At 36.2% G+C, this 18212-nt stretch overlaps 1 protein-coding gene across 22 annotated transcripts in view; it reads right to left on the bottom strand.

The window, feature by feature from the left end:
* NRXN1 (neurexin 1) overlaps positions 1 to 18212 on the bottom strand; it is a 705404-nt gene that overhangs the window by 95300 nt on the left and 591892 nt on the right. For 13 of the 22 annotated variants that reach the window (XM_029965176.1, XM_029965155.1, XM_029965156.1 and 10 more), the window contains 2 exons: positions 2696 to 2785; positions 945 to 1264 (listed from right to left, as the gene is read on the bottom strand). In XM_029965176.1, the coding sequence (XP_029821036.1) occupies positions 945 to 1264; positions 2696 to 2785 (410 nt within the window). The remainder of the gene's footprint in view (positions 1 to 944; positions 1265 to 2695; positions 2786 to 18212) is intronic. The other 9 variants (XM_029965177.1, XM_029965167.1, XM_029965169.1 and 6 more) reach the window with 1 other exon arrangement.

Genomic DNA, 18212 nt, shown 5'->3' with positions numbered 1-18212 from the left:
TTTTAGAATTGTACCTTTTGTTTTGTGTTGGTTTAGGGTTTTTTTGTGAGGTTTTTTTGTGGGTTGCTTTTTGTTTTTTTTTTCTTTTGAAGACAGAATAAATGGAAAAAAATATTCTCCACCACAGAAACGCCTTGATAAGCTTTAGGTTTTTAAAGCACAACATCTGAATGCTTTTACTTACGGTATCCCCAAGATGAAGGTACTTAATTCACTCACCTGTTTTTCCCCCTCCTTTTCCCAATAATTAAATTCCCCCACATATTATACAGAGATCCTGACAAAACCTGAAAGCAATTGAATATATCACTAAATTCATGAGATGCAAATGACCTCAACAAACAGTAAAGAACAGCCTCTGACTTGAAGCCTGGTGCAGAGTGCTCTTAATTCCCTCTGCTGCCACTGCTTCTTATGAGGAATTCTGCCAGAGAAGATGATCAGTCGTGGGACTTAAAGAAAGTGCTAATTCCCTCTTTTCCAGCCTCTTACAACTTTTTGTCTTCACACCTCCTTCCTGTTCTCCCTTAAAACTGAGTCTCTTTTCTCTATCTCATGGATAAAGTCATCACTCCATTTCATTATCTCTAATTCCAGACATCCTGCATTCCTACACTGAAAGTAATCGATGTAAGCCATCAGAGGAAGAAAGAATATTTAAAAATATGCAGCACTATGAAGATGGATGACAGAGCAATAAAACTCAGCACAAGAACAATCTGAACTGGTAAGTTTGCCTAATTTAGAAGAACAGCAAAATCTTTACTTTCTCTCTAAATGCTGATCAACATCACATCCATGAGCCATGTGTGGTACAGAACTTTAAACTGTAATTCATGCATTTCTTCAACAGGAACAATTTCATCTGCAGCGTGAAAGTGATATAGGAAGCCACACTCCCAAAGATGGGAACATATTCTCAAAAGGTGAGGAAGTGGACTAACCTGACCAATCGGTTCTTTTGTCGGGGCCTTTCCTCTTCTAGCAGTGCTCGTGGCCAAAGTGGTGGTTGTTTCCATGACTGACGTGGACATCTCAGACTGCATCGCTGTGGCTGTGGACTCGGTTGTCATAGAGGAAGGCACTTCACCAACAAGTCTCACATTTCCTTCTATCACGATGTTGGCATCATTTTCTGCTGCCATATTCAGAACTTTCAAGCCATTGTAGTAAAGACCAGAGAGCTGGCCTTGGAAAGGGTGGCCACGTTCCTTGCCTCCAATTTTTATGGTTGCTTGGCTATTGAAGATTGTGAGCTGACGCCCTGTGAAGATAATATTATATACATGCAAATATGTTGACTGTGAACACTATACTCTACACGAGTGATAACAGATTGTCATGGGGTGAAAAATGAGAGCAATAAACTATAAGAAAAGGATTTGACTCATAATTCATTGCTTTTTAATGAGGTGTCCATGAAATGCATAAATTTTGAAGGCATTTTTGTGTTTATTAATTTACAACTTTTTGGGATTTACATGTTTTTTGCTAAAAGGCCAATCAAATATACTTGCAAACGTGTTTAGCACTACGTGTGATACCCCTCTCCCTGAAAGCAGTGTTAACCTTTTGGTGCGCCTCAAGAATGCCAGGTTTCTAATTCCTTAAGATAACTTTTTCTTCAAGTCTGCCAACATTTAAAAGTTTTTGGTTTGTTTGGTTTTTTTTTCCCATGCAATGCAGCATAGAGCCTATAGCTTTATGTACTTGTGAGTTTATGTATGTATAGACATATACAAATATGTATATACACACAGACAAAGTTTATATATATGCCAACGAGTCATTAGGTCAAGTAAATTTTAAGGAATTTATGCAGTAATCTGTCACATCTCTATATAAGTGAATGTTTACATTTTTAATTGTTTCCTTTTCATATTTAAATGTTTATTTTCCTTCAACATACACACTGAAAAGAAACACATGGTTCGCACTGAGTATCTCAGAGGCAGATTCAAAAATAGATGTCTGATTGGCTTTCAGCAAGGCTATCAATTAAAATAAAAGATTTTAGATGTAAAAGCGGCTTCAGAAATGATACACATACCAATGGAGAAATCATGGCACATTTCCATTAAACAGAGAAATCCTCAGCAACAGTACCACTCTTAGTAAATAGAATAATCACTTTAGCAGATTGGTTTCTGCTCACAAAAAGCATGCACACAACTTTAAGTTCTGTTTTAATTAGTGTTTGTTCCAAAATCCCCTTAGAAAGTTGCAAACGTTAAAGGGACTTCATTTTGATTGGCAATTCATATTGCCCACTATTTAAGATACCTAAAGTTTAAACAAATTTTTTTTCAGGACCATAATGAAGATATCATAACTACACATATTTTTAGTTAATAATTTAGATGCTGGAACATGTAATATAATCTATGAATGATTTATAATTTTTGGTTAATGTTTGCTATGAGTACCTTCATAGATTGAGTTAGTGGATTATATTTAACAGTCCCTTTAACCTTAAGTTAACAGGGTAAGATTATTAAACAGCTGGTACTTCTAGAAATGTATAGAAATTATTATACAAGGTATGCAAATATTACTCTATATTTTACTTTTTAAAATTTGTTTTAATTTAGTTTTACTGAAATTTATTTTTTATGTTTATTAGTGTTACAATGAAGTACTACTTGGTTATGTTCAAATTATTTTTTTATTTGAAGTTTTAATCAATGTTTTTTACCTTTGTCGAGTAGCCATTCATCAACTACTCGACCAAGTCGATATGGAATTCGCTGTCTAGCAATCGCCAGGCGCTCGTTATCATTGTTTCCTTTAAAGTTTAAAGAGACATTTCATTGGTTAAAATCTGTAAGGTCAAAGGTTAAAAGTTAATACTTAAATCTTGAGCTATACAGTTGCCACATGATTTTTTGAAATTTGGAATTTTAAAAAGTGCTACCTAGAACATTTCATGGTTCAGACTTTTCATTCATTCATTTATTTTATTTTAGCAAACAAAATTATTCCTATGTTAATTGAAAATTAGAAATCTGCATTTGAGCTAGGTTATTAAACTTATGTTATAGACAGACCCAAAAAAACAAATTTAAACATCATCGAATGGCTTTACAAAAAAATGATAGTTGACCTCAGGGTTTTGTCTTTTTTGATGTTTCTTATTAACTAGTTAAACATGTTCAGGTGAAACAGGTTTAAGTTTTCAAAAGACATCCAACCTCTCACTCCAGGTTAGTCATTTAAAGAAGAAGAAGAACAAAGCTGTTAATCACCATCTAAGGCACACTTACTTCTGCTGTCTAGTAATAGTCCTGCTGTACTTATTCCTAAGCAGAAAAAAAAAATACATACTTCTTTGCTTCATTTAAATAAAAACCGGAGATTCAAATATATGGTACAGAACAGACCAGGGTATTCACAGTTTGTACGTTCTCTTAGGACTCATTCACAATGTCTTGAAGGAACACCAAGGCTTTGACAAAAGTGACTTCTGAAAGGTAGCCTGGTTCTGAAACATGGATGTGCTTGAAAATTTAGCAAGAAGCCATCTGTAGTGAGGTTTCATAAGTTAAGAACTAAGCAGAAGTCGGCAATGCAAAGGGCAAACTTGTCATATTTGCAAACCATTATCTATTTTCAGTCTGTGTAAAGATCTTTGATTTCTTTAACTAAAATAATGAGATAAAATAATGCTGGTATGATCAGAGAAATAGCAGATAAGGAATAATTAGCAAAACAATTTAAATATTTATTTCTAATTATAGTTTTTTCATTTGATGTAGGTGTGATCCCTCAGAAAATCATATCTTCTACTTAGGAGAATGGCAAACCTAAAGACTTCCTTCAATGTATAGGTTTTTGGTGGCAGTAGAGTTTTAGACCAACAATACCTTTTTCTTTCATTGTATTGGTTCATATTAGTAAAGAATCTGAGAGGTAGGAAGAGCCAGATGAGTAAAAAACAGTCATTCACAATTCATGTCCAAATCCAAAGTCAATCTTATTATTATTGTCTTTGACTTCAAAATCCACCAAATAAACCAATGCATCAAGTCCTGTATCTGCAGTGAAAATGTAAGCACACGATGCAGTAAGTCCACATAATGTTCAGAAAGATGTGTTCTTGATCTAGAAGGATCCTACTGCTAATTATCAAATGAAAATATTGTAGAAATTCAGGAGATCAGTGTTCTAGTTTGACAGACAATTACAAGTCATAACAGGCTTGCAGTATAATAGCCCCCCAAAACTGCAAAAGAAACACCTTCTGTGCCAAAAACCATGGTGATTTTATGCAGATTCTTATCCTGCAGTGACATAAACTGCTATTTGCCATGTTTCATGCATCCCTCATTTGGTTTAGCATGGACATAATTTGCTATGCCAGAAGCAGACCTATTTTCTTTTGAGACGATGGCTTTTTCCTACTCACTTTCCAATACAGAATCATAAAATGGTTTGGGTTGGAAGGGATATTTGAAGACCATCTAGTCCAATCCCCCTGCCACAGGTAAAGACATCTTTCACTAGGTCAGGTTAAAAAGTGCATGGACACGTGTGTGTGTGTGTGTGTGTGTGTGTGTGTGTGTGTGTGTGCGTGTGTGTGTGTGTATGCGCGTATATAAAATATATACATTTTTCTCATATGTACATTTTCCTCCGTTCCCAAATTTCAGAAACATTTTATGTAAAGTAGTATTTTACTGAAACTTTCCCTTTCCTATTTCTCCAAGAAACTGAAAATTTAGAATAAAACACTTCGGAACACAACTACTGTGATGATGTGAGAATACAGAAAGTTTAATTTTTTTTCCCCTGTTGTGATCTTTCAAATTACTTCCCTTCATCCTGGGCTCTTTCTTTTACAAAAAACTTTTTGTGACTAAGTAGAAATTTGAGAAGTACAAGTAAAAGCATAAGAAATGTCATATGACCAACATAGGAACAAAAATAAATGGTATGATTCTCCATGTTTCTGTTCTGGATTATCTTCAATTAAAATATGTACATATTTATGTACACCTAAACCAATGAGTTAATAATTTATTTTCTCTGACAGTCAGTTACTTTTAACACATTTAGCTTTTCAGTAAGATGTTTCTACAATGTTTATTGAGGCATTATCAGTTGAGTCACTAAGTGAGAGAATGTCCTGTTTCCAAAAGGTTTCCTTAACTTAAAACAAATGAATCATAAGATTTAGTTGTGGTTGGGTACTTTTCTTTTTTTGGTGTGTTTTTGGTAATCTATATTTAAAAAAATTAAAATTGGTGGAGTGGGTGAGATTCTTCTATTAAAGTTATAAGAAAAAGGCTAAGTAGTTCAGAAGAGGTTTGTGGGAATAAGGAATCTGCTAACATAATGGGAAAAAGTCCTATGGATAGACGTCATCATTCACTCATCAACACAGTCATCATTCACACACTGTTACTCACTGGATGCCTTTCCTGAACAAATGCTCTCCAGAACTCAGAGGAACAGTTATGTCAAAGGGAAACACTGTTCACAACTGTGTATATTGGGAAGGCATTAAACTATGTTGTTATTCAACCAGCAGGTGTAAATCAGGTGTATTTGGTAGAGGGACCCTCTGCAATCACCAGACTGGATCCTTAATGCTCTTTCACCTCTCTACTGTAATTCCATTACTAACACGGGATTTATCCTAGACAGGGTTTATTCCTGCCTCCACTGTTACTAGTTGGCAGCTGCTCCAGAACATCTCTATGGTAATCGTGGAAACTCCTCTGTGAATTAACAGCATAAATTTAGTCTTGGCCAGCTTATACATTTCTTTGAATTATTTCATTAAAACATACAGTATGTATGTTTTTTGAGAATATTGCACCCTATTATAATGTGACTCTATCAATAAATTATGTTTTATACTAACTGCAGCAGCCTTTCACCACTGGGAGCAAAATTTAAATGAAAAGCAAGGAAATAACAATTTGATTTGTAAAGGTCACACAAAAAATAATTGCTGATTACATTAGCCCATTCCTCATCAGAGGAAAACTGCATATCAATTTGACACTATTACATTAGCTTAAATTCTTCTAGTGTATAATAAAAATGGAAGGGCTAGGGGGAAATGGTGTGGAACTTATCCAGATTTAGTTTCAAGGAGAACACATAGGTTTAGTAATGATGAAAGTAGTAGACACATAAGTAACTTTACAACTACATTAAAAAAATTTACATGTAGCATTGAAAATAATGGAAACAACATTAAAAGCAACAAATATCTATTAATACATCCTGAAAAACAAGTATCTTTTCAATAATTGCTGCTTCTCAAACAGTTGGTTTGGGTCATACACTCAGTTTCAATGAATCTAGACAGCCCCACTGAATTCAGTAAAACTGTGTGAATTTCCTTCATCTTATACTCTCATCCCCAGTAGAAAAATCATAAATACCAAAGTTTGTTTTTCTCAGGAGTATTCAGTGCACGTTTTTCTACCTTTCTTTATTTATGCTTGTTTTTTACCAATATGGTGAACCACGAGGAACTTCTTCAGTAAACACAATTCCAGGAAGGTTAATAAATTTTTTCATACTCTAAATAAACCTGTGGCTTTAAGATTTTATTTCTGCTACCCATCTGAAAGATTAAGTGCCCTGGCAGGGATCCTTTCAACCGTAATTCATATAAAACAACCTATATGCCTAAACTTTAATTGTACACAGCTATGTGACTATCCAGTATTACTCTTGGGTATATGGCTAAGATTTCTTTGATTAAAAAAGCTGTGTAGAAATGATTCACTCAGGATGTGCACCATGACATTGTCCAACCTGATTGAATTCTAGCTGGTTTCATGCTTTTGCCAAATAGATAATATTTTGTCACAACAGACTGTTAATTTTGTAGGGGCAGAAAGTCTTCAAGGGAATAACAATAATTCTAAAGAATCAAGGTAGGCAGAGAGGAGAAGCAAAGGTCAAATCTTTGAGTCACAGCTAAATCTTGTGTCACGATTGAGAAGAAACAGTCAAAAAAAAAAAAACTTTAATCATACCTTTATATCTATAGGTCAGCTGGGACAAACCAACTGTGTGAACTTCACTAATATGTATTTTATCCCTGCTGATTTATTATATTGTCAGGGCTGGAGTGTAATTCTATTTTGTGCTCTGAAATAAAGGTGTCAGTTATTGATGTGAAATAGCAGCATCCTTGAAAGAGAATAAGTAAGAAGGTTGAAAACTGAGAGTCTGTGAAGAACAACCTAGACTAGAGAATATTTTCTTTGAAATAAACCCTTTAGCAGAATACAAATTCACATGGTTAGTGCCAGTGATCTGTTAAGGAAATAAATAACAAAATGATGAAATCCAGGTATATCTCCATTTATAAACTACCCTCTCTCCCTAGTTTTGTTCGTCATGATCTTGACACTGCTATTTCTGAATATCAGAAATTCTGAATATATCTGCAAGAGGAAGACAGAGACCCATATCATTCCTCCAGATGTAGTTAGGGAGGAACTCTGACTGAAGTGTCACCTGCATGGCATGAGAGGGAGCCACAGCAGCTCTGTGATACAGGGGCAAACAGTCCACCATACCATCTGGCCAGGCCAGAATAACCTCAGTAGTGGCCCATACTAAAGTTTTGAATCATCTATTACTATTACTGTGCACACATGTAGTAGTGTGCTTGAGACTGGCTGCATGGGGTAGAAGAGAAGTAGTCCAGGTTCGCCTCAGGAAATCCCTGCATTTGTGTGGGGGACACTGCTTTGACCTATACTTTTGCTGAGTGCTTACAGATTTGTCTATGTGGTGTTTGATCCAGGAATGAGCTCTAGATGGATCAGATGAAGACACTTTTTCTGTTGCTATAAGGTGTCAGCTCTGCTTGTTACAATGAATAGATGAGGTATTGGGAGAGATAGAAGAGCATACAGTGGTGAGCCTCAGAAACTATTGTACAAGGAGCTACATATCCAGAAGGCTGATTTGGGCCTCCTCCAGTGTTCAGAGGGAAGGTACACACATAGTTGCAGCATATGAACATTTTGAACAAACCTTACCATCAGCTTGGTGAGGAGATAAAAGCACAAAGAAACTCTCAAGTTACAGAAAGAAGCTGTAGCAAATAAGTAAGAGTGCAGCTCTTCAATGCCTTACCTTTTTGAGAAAATTTAACCTATAAAGAGAGAAACCACCATGAGGTATCACTTCTCCAAACTTTGAAGTCGTCAAGCCTGGCAAGTTTATATTAAATGACCATAATATAATATGACCCTTTTCACCCTACAGGAACTCCCAAATTCCTTATAATGAATTTTAAGCATCCAAAGACACTATTTTCTCCCAGAACGACTGATAGCAGTCTTCACAGCAGAGTAAAATCTCTCACTGGTGGCTTATAAAACTGCTAAAAACAAAGCAAAACTCAGGTTGCTTTACAGAATAATACAATTATCACATTTGTTGAAAGATGAATGTGTAAGTTGATTCCCATTCCACTTATCCTACAGACTGTACCAAAACATCCTATATTCACCTGTAAGCTCCTTGTTTCATGCTTGCATCTAAACAAACTAAGTCATAGTTTTACAACTTTCTACAGGATAAAACTGAGAACTCATTAACCTCTCAGAGAGAGCTGAACCTTCACTTCAAATCAACTGTTTCTGCCCTGTTTTGCTTTTTTATTATTTTGCACTGGATTAATGAGTAATTAAATGAAGAATATGCTCTTCCTGGTTCTTACTTCCTCACTATAATGCAGCACCTGCCTGAGTTTGTGCAGTGCTGGATCACTTACTTTGAGAAATTGGTGTATTGTATCAAAAACAAGCAAGAGAAGATGAAAAGCAACAAGAAGCAGATAAAAAAACATAAGATTTCTCTGATAAATTAGAGGTCATATTTTGTTACCAGGAGTTTTAAAAAGATCCTTTGTGTACTGCCTGTGCAGTATTTAAGGAGCTAATATTGTATGACTGCTGCTAAAATAGGCAGGAAAATTGATAGAAATCATTAAAGAGGAAGATTAAAGTATAAAAAATGAATTGTTATAAGTACAGTACCATGCCCCACATCACTCCAAGAGTGACATTTTGCAGATGTCCAAGGTAAAAGGACTCTGAACTGTTTCTAAATCATAATGTCACAGCATTTAAGGTTACTTTTCCTATAGAAATTTAACCAGAAATTGTCTATAATCAGTTTCTTATTCAATAGATTTTCAACAGCTGGAAAATGGATGATATTTCAACCCTATTGCATCTAAAATTAGCTAGATCTGAGATAGCAACTACTGAATGTGTTCTACTGACTTTTGCCCAGGTAGCAATCTGGATGATCTTCATTTCATGTTAGCAAAGAAGTGCTATATAGAATGTCTCTTGACAGAAATAATACGTTATATAAATGAACAATGGCAAATGGGAAGCACTGTGCTCAGCTGTCATTTTAAATTCCTGTTGGGCTGTAATGCCATGAGTATCCAGTATTCAGGTAGAAGTCATCAATAAGAAAGGTCTTATTAACTGTGTGGTAAGCCTCCCAATTAAGTTTAATCACCCTGTAAGTTCTGATGTCAGAACAGGACAAACTGTCAAAAGGTCATTGCTCATATCACTGCATTTTATTGCAGTCAGTGAAAGGTTTTGGGACAATCTAGCTATTTTTCTCTTATGTCATTTGTGGACATTTTGCAACATGAAAAGTTATCTGAAACGATTTAAAAAATCTTCTGGAGTTAAATTCTGCTCTTGCTTTTGTGGTTGACAAGAGAAAACAGAGTATTGGCCTTCAGTTGTGATCATCAAAGCTACTGCAATTGGGCAGCTCTAGCAGACTGTTCAAAGGCAATGCAGGTGCAGTGAAGATAATGTCATGCTCATTACATGACCAGATTCATAAAAAAAGGTAAGAAATCCAAAGCAGTCAGCATCAACCCTCATCAACAGCACACAAACTCACTTGACTGCAACTGTAAATTTTAAAAACGTTGAGTTTCATGTTCTTTCACAAAGCACGAAAATGCCAGAGTTAACTCCCACTGTGTCCTAAAGTCCTGGACCATACAGGTACTTGGTGACACTCACTGCATCTGCCCAGGCTGTGTCAGCTCGTTCTCCTAGGGACAAGCATGATTACACACAAGCCAATGGAAACAAAACTGAGGTCATTATTTGGACAAGCCTTTGCCAAGCAGAAGAAACCAAATGTGCCCATACAGATAGAAAATGGCATTTAAGAGATAAAAATCTGTTCTATGTCAGCAGTGCAGCCAAAAAAAAAGTAGCCCTTGGCCAAAGTGAGCTCCAGACATTCAATTCTGTCTAAAAGTGGCATTTCAATTTGTGTATTTAAGCCTTGCAGACATTTTACTATAAAAGAATAATCTATTTCAATGGAAAGGTTTAAACTTGTACATATAGGGGTTTTTTAATGCTTTTGGCAAGACATAGAAACAGAAACTGTAAATATTAGAAACAGATGCTCACTGAGATAAAAGCAGAGGAGTGCTTTAGGACTGAAGAACTATAACAAGCAGTCCACCATGCAATGGCATAATGGCCGTGGGTAGACTCCCAGCAGTGATTTAATTTTTTTCTCTTAGAAGTTGAAATAAACTGATTCCCTATTTATAAATTTAAAAGAAAAAAAAAAGTTTCACTAATATTTCCCGTTTAAATTAATCTGTGTTATGTAACATTTCACTATAACATTTTATGAAATGCAGCTCATTTTTTTAAATCTGCAAAGCATTTCCAAATAGCGAAGTATTTTCCCCTTGTCATTATGCTTGTGGTTGTTCACTTTGGCTGAACACCAGGTATCCACGGAGTCTGCGCCCAGTTCCCCAGGGAGAAGGGGAAGGCGGGGGGAAGGGCAAAAGAGGAAAACAAAACGAAACTACTTCAGGGCTGCTAAGGAAAATTCTTTATATTTACACCAAGATAGAAAAAAAAAATTATAAGTGATATGCATACAAAGAAGAACTAAAAATAAAGATACTTCCCACACAACCGACGCCTTTCTTCCCCCCAGAGGAACTGACCCGAAAACCACTTCGCTCAGTGCCCGGAAGAGAAGAGAGAGAGTTCTCTTCCTTCCATCTGTTTATATATCTGGGCTGATATAACGTGGTATGGAATATCCTGTTCCTCCCGGGGAAAAGGAAGTGTCATTTAACTACACAAAACCACTACAATCTTTTACCTCATTTTTTTGTGCAGTATAACTTAAAATACTGAGAAATGTTGTGAAATATTTAATTTTGTTTTGAAATTATGATTTTAAAGAGAATTGAAAACTGCATTGCTCAAATGCACTGGATTTCTATGTTCAAAACTCTTCTATAGTTCCCTTCTGGTATGATTTAGGAAGTTCTCAAAAAAGGGAAAATAAAGTTACACTAACACATTTATCACTCTCCTGAAATCTGTGCTTCATGACTCCTTGTATTCTCTAAAACTGGGAGAAAGACCCACTGCTGAGTAAAGGGGGAATAGGTGGGGGAAAGGCTGTCAGTGTTGTCACAAACCACTCCCACATAAAGTCCATTTCAGTGCATCCTATTCCGCAAAAGTCCTTAAAGGCACACTGACCACAGAAGCAATTCTTGAGTGCCTTACTAAATCATGACCTGAAAATGTCTTTGAAGCCACAGGTCTCTTCTTGGGTATTTTCAGATGACAGATGGTGTCAAGGTAGCCTTGAGCAACTGGAAGAGAAAGCCACCAACTCCAGTGCCAGACCTAACACGTATGGATCTGACCTGCACCAGCTAAAGCAAGATATCCCAATTCATTAAGCTCTTTTCCAGAACACACTGTTTTATGAGGAGCTCCCCTGTTTCAAAGTTAACAAGGCACATTTTGGATGGGCAGTGCAAAACTGGCAGCTAACTTGCATGTAGGCCTAGATTTATTGGCCTGATTTTCAGAGTAAATACGAGTTGAAACACCCGAATGAAAAAACAATCAATATTGAACCATTTAAGCATATATGAATTTGCAAGGAAATATGTAATCACTAGTCAACTGTCAATACATTTACTTTTTCATTTTATTTTACAACAATCCATTTGCTGATGCAATATCCAAAAAGTAGACTTGACTTATACTTTGAAACACTTGTGAAATGTTAAATGGGAAAAAGAACAACTTTTGAAAGAAAATAGCTCTGCTAGCACAATTTACACATCTACTTTTTTCTCAGGAAACCACTTGACCTTTTAAAAACATACTGAGACCCACTATGTTGAAATTAAATAAGGATATTATCATCTTTCCAGCTTTATGAACTCTTGTAACTTCTCTAACACGAAGCTCTAATGCATTATTAAAATATAATGTAATATGCTATTTAAATTATTTTTATTTCTAAATGATGGTACTGGGAAAGGTGAAGTATTAAATAAGCATCTAATTCTAAGCAGATAATACGCTAACAGCTAAAACATGCAGATGACTTACTAATAAAATATTAACACATTCCAGCTTAATAAGCGTATTTCAGGATAAAAATTCAGGACTTCAGGCAGAAGGACTACCTCAGTCCATCAGTCTACTGTCCATCCTCACCCATGAAAGTACTGGCATGGACTCAGCAGATTAGATGGGAAAACAAAACTGCCTACCATCCCTGTTTTTGTTAATATGTGCACAGATTTTAGTAGAACGCTAAATTTACAAACAAATTTTCATGGCTGAGGTATATTCAGTTAGCACTAATATATGTCTAACTGCCAGGATGGGTTGTTACCATCAGTAGAGTACAAGGCTAAAGCACGATTCTGACAAAGATAGGAGCAACATCCCATTTTGTTTTCTGCACAGAACACCCATGGTACTCATATCCATAGAGCAATGAGAGATAAGGGAAGTCTACAGGCAGCAGATTATTCTGACACGCTGTTGCAACATGGCTCATCTCTCCAGCTCAGCTGGAAAAGCTGTACACAGTCTTACCCCTTAGAATGCTCTTTAAGTAAAGTCAGCTACTGGAAAAATTACATGTAACAAACTGGGAGCTATCAGATAGAATGGATATGTGAGTAGCTAACTAAGAGTCATTTTCCTAGCTACAAGGACTTATGGATGTATAAATATATGAAGCTGAGAAAGATGAAGATAAATGATACATTATGATTAATATTTTCAGTATTCTTTTTGCTCTTTTGCAGGTACATTCTCAGTTTAATGCAATAGGACTGACATGCTTAAGGCATTGTGTAGCTGCTGTTTAGCACAGTAATGTTTCTGGATATAGAAATTATACCTGGAAACATTATTTTTTCTGGTCTGACTTGGTTAATTCCTGGAAAGTTATAGTTATATCTGCATTATGAACACATTCCTACCAGAGCATTATTCTTATATTGATAATACATTCCTAATAAAGATGTAGGTGTAATCTGATCTGCACACCACAGGATATGACTATTGACCCACTAGATCCTGTATTCAGCCATAAAACTATTCTTTGGTTAATTCATAACCTGTAACGGGCTCAAACAGGACTTCCAGGAAAATATCTTCTCCTAATGTGATGACACACCACAGAGGAAAATCTGTCAGTAGTGAATTCCAAGGCTCACTGTTGAAATTATGTGCTCTATATTTTCCATGTATTTCTTAGTTTTGGTTACAGCTTTCTAGGAACATCTAAAGAGTACTGTAAGCATATATTGTTTTATCCTGCTGAAAGCACTTAAACTGTAATCAAGTCACTGCGTAGTTTTCCTTTTTGACACTATAAATCACTTGAGATAGTGCCTCTTTGGGGATCTTGTTAAACATGCACCAATTTGGTTTCTTCTATGGAACCAGAGACCTCAGGTACAGAGTTTGATACCTGTTCCAGAGCTGATTTCCAAGTGCTGTAAAGGGCAATAAAATCCTTCCCATTTCTTAACCTTTTAGCCTTTTGTGCCCACAAAGTGATTTCCATGAACTCCTTTGTCACAGCATCGCATAATATCTCATACAGAGCAACCTGGAAGATGAGACCCCCACAAGTGTCTTCCTGGAATGATACTTTCTCAGGACATTGTCTACATTGCCATAACCTTTCCTCCTTCACCTTAGACTCCTGCAACTTTCTTCAAATCCTCCTGGCTTCCCAACCAATCACGTCAGCACATTGCATTTGCCCTGCTCTCTCTATTATTTACCATTTTTCTTGTCTTTATAACAGTCACACATCATCAGCAATGACTTTATGCAGACTTCAGTGCCATTTATAAAAGTGTTAGGTATTTTTGAGACAGCAGAGAACCCCAGTGCATGTGTTTCTGGCCAGTGAATGCTCCTTGCTGGGGACCATCAGTTGTATGCAATACTGAGCTTATTAGCTCAAGTTGACTAATAAAAAATTAACTATATTGACTGATCATCACTTCTTTGAAGAGTATCCATCAGCTTTTGGACTGACAATGAGAGGTGTGGCTGTGATACGCAGGCTCCCTAAAGTCATTACCACACTGCACGCTGCAGTACTGCTTCTCTATGGATTGTGATTTGGCTCTTAAAGGATGATTTTTACACACAGGATACCTATGAGCCCCAGGGAAATTAAAAAGGGGAGGAGGAACCCTGAAACTGAGCCTGAAACTTCTCTGTCCAAATCCTTCATGTGTACCGTATCCTACCACAGCTTTCTGGAGTCGACAGTGCAGCCATAGCACTGTCATGAGTTGGAGTATGTATTTCAGTTCAGACAAAAACACACATAAATTTGCATGGGAGAGAACTACAGGACTAGGACCCTAGAGTGAGATGCTCAAGAATCCTTTGGTTGAAAATTACCATGAGGCAATTGCCACGCTCTGAAAAGGAGAGCATACTTTCAGGATTTAGCCCTATGCACAGCTATAGTTACATTTTTAGCACAATTTGTTCTTTTGAAAAGGGCATATTTATTCTTATCTCCCTATTGTGCAACCATAATTTTAAAATTTTAAACCAGTGCTCTATTAATGCCCATCAGTTCTGTAAAACAGGAATATCAAAACTCTCTTTAGGTATACTTAACTGTGACAATATTGTGTTTCATTCAATTTTTAATGTCCACTAAAGCTGGTGCTGCAACAGAAAATAACACTTAACTCCTTAGAAATAGTCCACTGAGGAAAATAAACCATTCATATCTCAATTAAACTAATTTGTAAAAGCATAATTTCATTGCCTTTAATTCAGCTAACTTCTGCATGTAAAGGGTTGAAATCAGGATGCCCTTTACAAAATGTTTCATGCTTCTGATTCACTGAGAGATACTCAACTTCTGCTTCAAATTTATTTGAAATTATGTATACTACAAAATCTGACTCTTGTGAAGCTAATAAGGGTTCTATAAATCATACAAAGTTGTGGTTTTCTTTTTTCTGACAGGTAGGATAGACTGAAAAAAAAAACCATCCTGTGGTTTAACTGTACTTTGCTAGGGTCAAGGTAGCTCTTTAAACACTTCTTGAATACTCTGAACTTAACTCTAAATGCATGATACAATACAACAGTCCTGTAGAATTGGTTGCGAACAAAGTACCATTAATCTCAAACCCAAAGTATTAAAGCAAAAGTTATTTTGACAGTGTGGATGCTGCAGTTGCAAGATGTTTTCTTCTTTTTTTTTTTAACCAACAGGGGTTAAGACTGAAGAAATCTAATCACACCACAGGATGAAGGGATTGTTGCACAGCTGCTCTCCTACGTTCACATGGTACAAAGAGGAAACACAGAGTCTAAAGAATGCACATACTCACATGTTCCAGACAGCAATGATTTGTGTCCTTCTGGATACCTGCTTAATGAAGTTTGGTCTCTGGAAAATATATCTAGGACAGAGCAGGGTGCCGTTTTCCCTGCTGCAGTATGAATTATAGTGACTGTTTCTGAATTAGTTAGTTTAATGGAAGTTCTTATCCTGAAGACATAAAGTACTATTCTGCTGTCACACCTCATGACACCAGTAAAATATATTGGGGACACATGCACAAATGTGCCCCAAATAAAAAAAAAAAACCTCATCTTCCAAGAGCACCTAAAACACAATAGCACTGCAGAGAAATTAATTTTGTTTTCCATATGATAGATTGTCTGGTTGGAAGGCTCAACGCTGCATTGATTTGTTCTGTCCTGAGAAAGGCTCCCATTTCAGACTGACTTCAGGGTTGCCCCAGAAGCTAATGGAAACAAACTGCATTGCAGAAGGAGCACACGGCAGAAGTACACTGTCATACTCTGATCTTGCATGCTCTACCAGCCACTGGGAGCTTTAATATCAGCCTTAGAGCAAACACGTGTATTCACATCAAGTAAGGGGCGCCATCACAAACGTATCAGCCTAAGTGTTACACAAAAGTCATTTTACTGAGGGGATTGAGTAACCGGTTTGACTTAGTGAGTGACATGTTATATATAAAGTCCTGTGTAATGAGATAGTTATGAACCCACCAGAGGCTGAAAGGAAAGAGAAATAAAGGAATCTGGTGTTCAAAGCTTTGTGTTGACAACATGGTCCTGCCACAGGGAGAGATAAGGAGAATGAAAAGTATCTTTTAAGTCACTGATCCTGTCAGAGATACCAGCATTATATTGTTAAGGAAACTAAGTAGCTAAAATTCCTTGGTAAAGAATTTTATTGAATTGTTCTCTTCTTAACCAACATGTTAATCCTCCACTTCTAACTTATCCTACTACATTGGATAAGTTGTGATACTGCAGGTTACACAGAAAACCTATGCCAAGACAAATAAAAGTTCGTAAAAGAATCTCAAAGTATTGGCAATATTTCATCTTTTGTGATCTGACTTTTGGGGATTGCTAATAGATAATGGCCTTCTTGAATAGGCAAAAGGGACCAGCACGGATTTACCATGCTTCATTTTGAGATCTGTTTTCATTTCCACTTTCTTTCTCTAACTTGAATATGTACAGTTTGTGGTCTCCTTCAGATATTCCATTTCCATATCACTCTGTGCCTAATTATGGTAAGCAGCCCATCCTCTGCCACAAGACACAGAAAGAGCAGATATCTGTCTCTTCCAGTATTTTAGAACAGCTTTTTCTAAATCACCATTCATTTAACATTTTCTTTCTCCTTCTATTATGCTGCCTTGCTGTATTTAACTGAAAGGTGTTATACCTTCTGTGATCAAGTAATGACAACTGTGCCACACATTTTATCAAGATCTGAATTTAATTACAGGATCTATCAAGCCTAAGAAGGGATGAGCCTTTGTATTTCGTCAGGATATCCAAGATGAAAAATAAAGGAAAAAAAAAATCTTCCTGCAGACTTAGAGAGGCATTATTATAGAGCATTATCTGACAGAAAGACCTGATAAGCTGTCAAATTAAAAATCTGATTTGGGAAACTTTAGTGAAACCACTTTTTGAAAAGAGACTTACTGTAGTGTCTTGTTTGGGTATCACCTAGGCTCTTTATTTAAAGATGACAGCAGGATAGAACAATTTCATAATCTCTCAAAGGGCAGCAGTGCTTTTTTAAAAAAATAATTCATTGACTTTGGGTAAGCTGCAACAGAGGCTCACCAAAGAGAATGGGAATATAAATTACCATTTTTCTTAACATCAATCTTTCACATGAACAATAAAATGGTATGAAAAGTGAGACCTGGATACATGCTGAAAAATACATTTAATCATAACCAAGGAGCAGTCAGAGCTGTATGAATCAGAAAAACATGCAAGAAATCAGTTTTGAAATTACACCTCAGCAAAGGGAAGGCAGCACGCTGGCCTAGTTACATCCATCACTTAACTGCTGGTTTGTGTCTCAGTAACTAAGATTAATTTTTCATGTATTTTGATTCCTGCTTCTTCCAAGATAGTTTCTTCGATCTTACTTTACCCTAGAGAACTTGTGCAATTGAGTTTTGAATATTTCCTTGGCTTATTTTTAATTCTCCATGCCATTATTTTACGCACTGGTAGAACAACTTCTTTAATTCATGTAATAACTGGACATCATAATATGAGTATAGGTAGATATCAGCTTCCTCGAATATTCATTGAAGATTTTTTCCATATGAAACAAACAAAAAATAATGCTATTTTAGCTTTGCTTTGGACAAGTAATAAAAACATCACAGAACAGTTAATTGTAGTTCACATTTTTTGATTGAGTGATCATGATTTGACTCAAATTAACACAAGGGCAACTAAAAATAAGCCTGTAAATCAGATTCTTGATTTCAAAAGAACAAAATCTGATCAGGTGAAGGAAATCAGATTGTGTAATCA

Source organism: Manacus vitellinus, unplaced genomic scaffold, assembly GCF_001715985.3.
Source record: "Manacus vitellinus isolate BGI_N305 unplaced genomic scaffold, ASM171598v3 scaffold_8_pilon, whole genome shotgun sequence".
NCBI lineage: Eukaryota > Metazoa > Chordata > Aves > Passeriformes > Pipridae > Manacus > Manacus vitellinus.
This window is presented reverse-complemented; position numbering and strand designations above follow the sequence as displayed.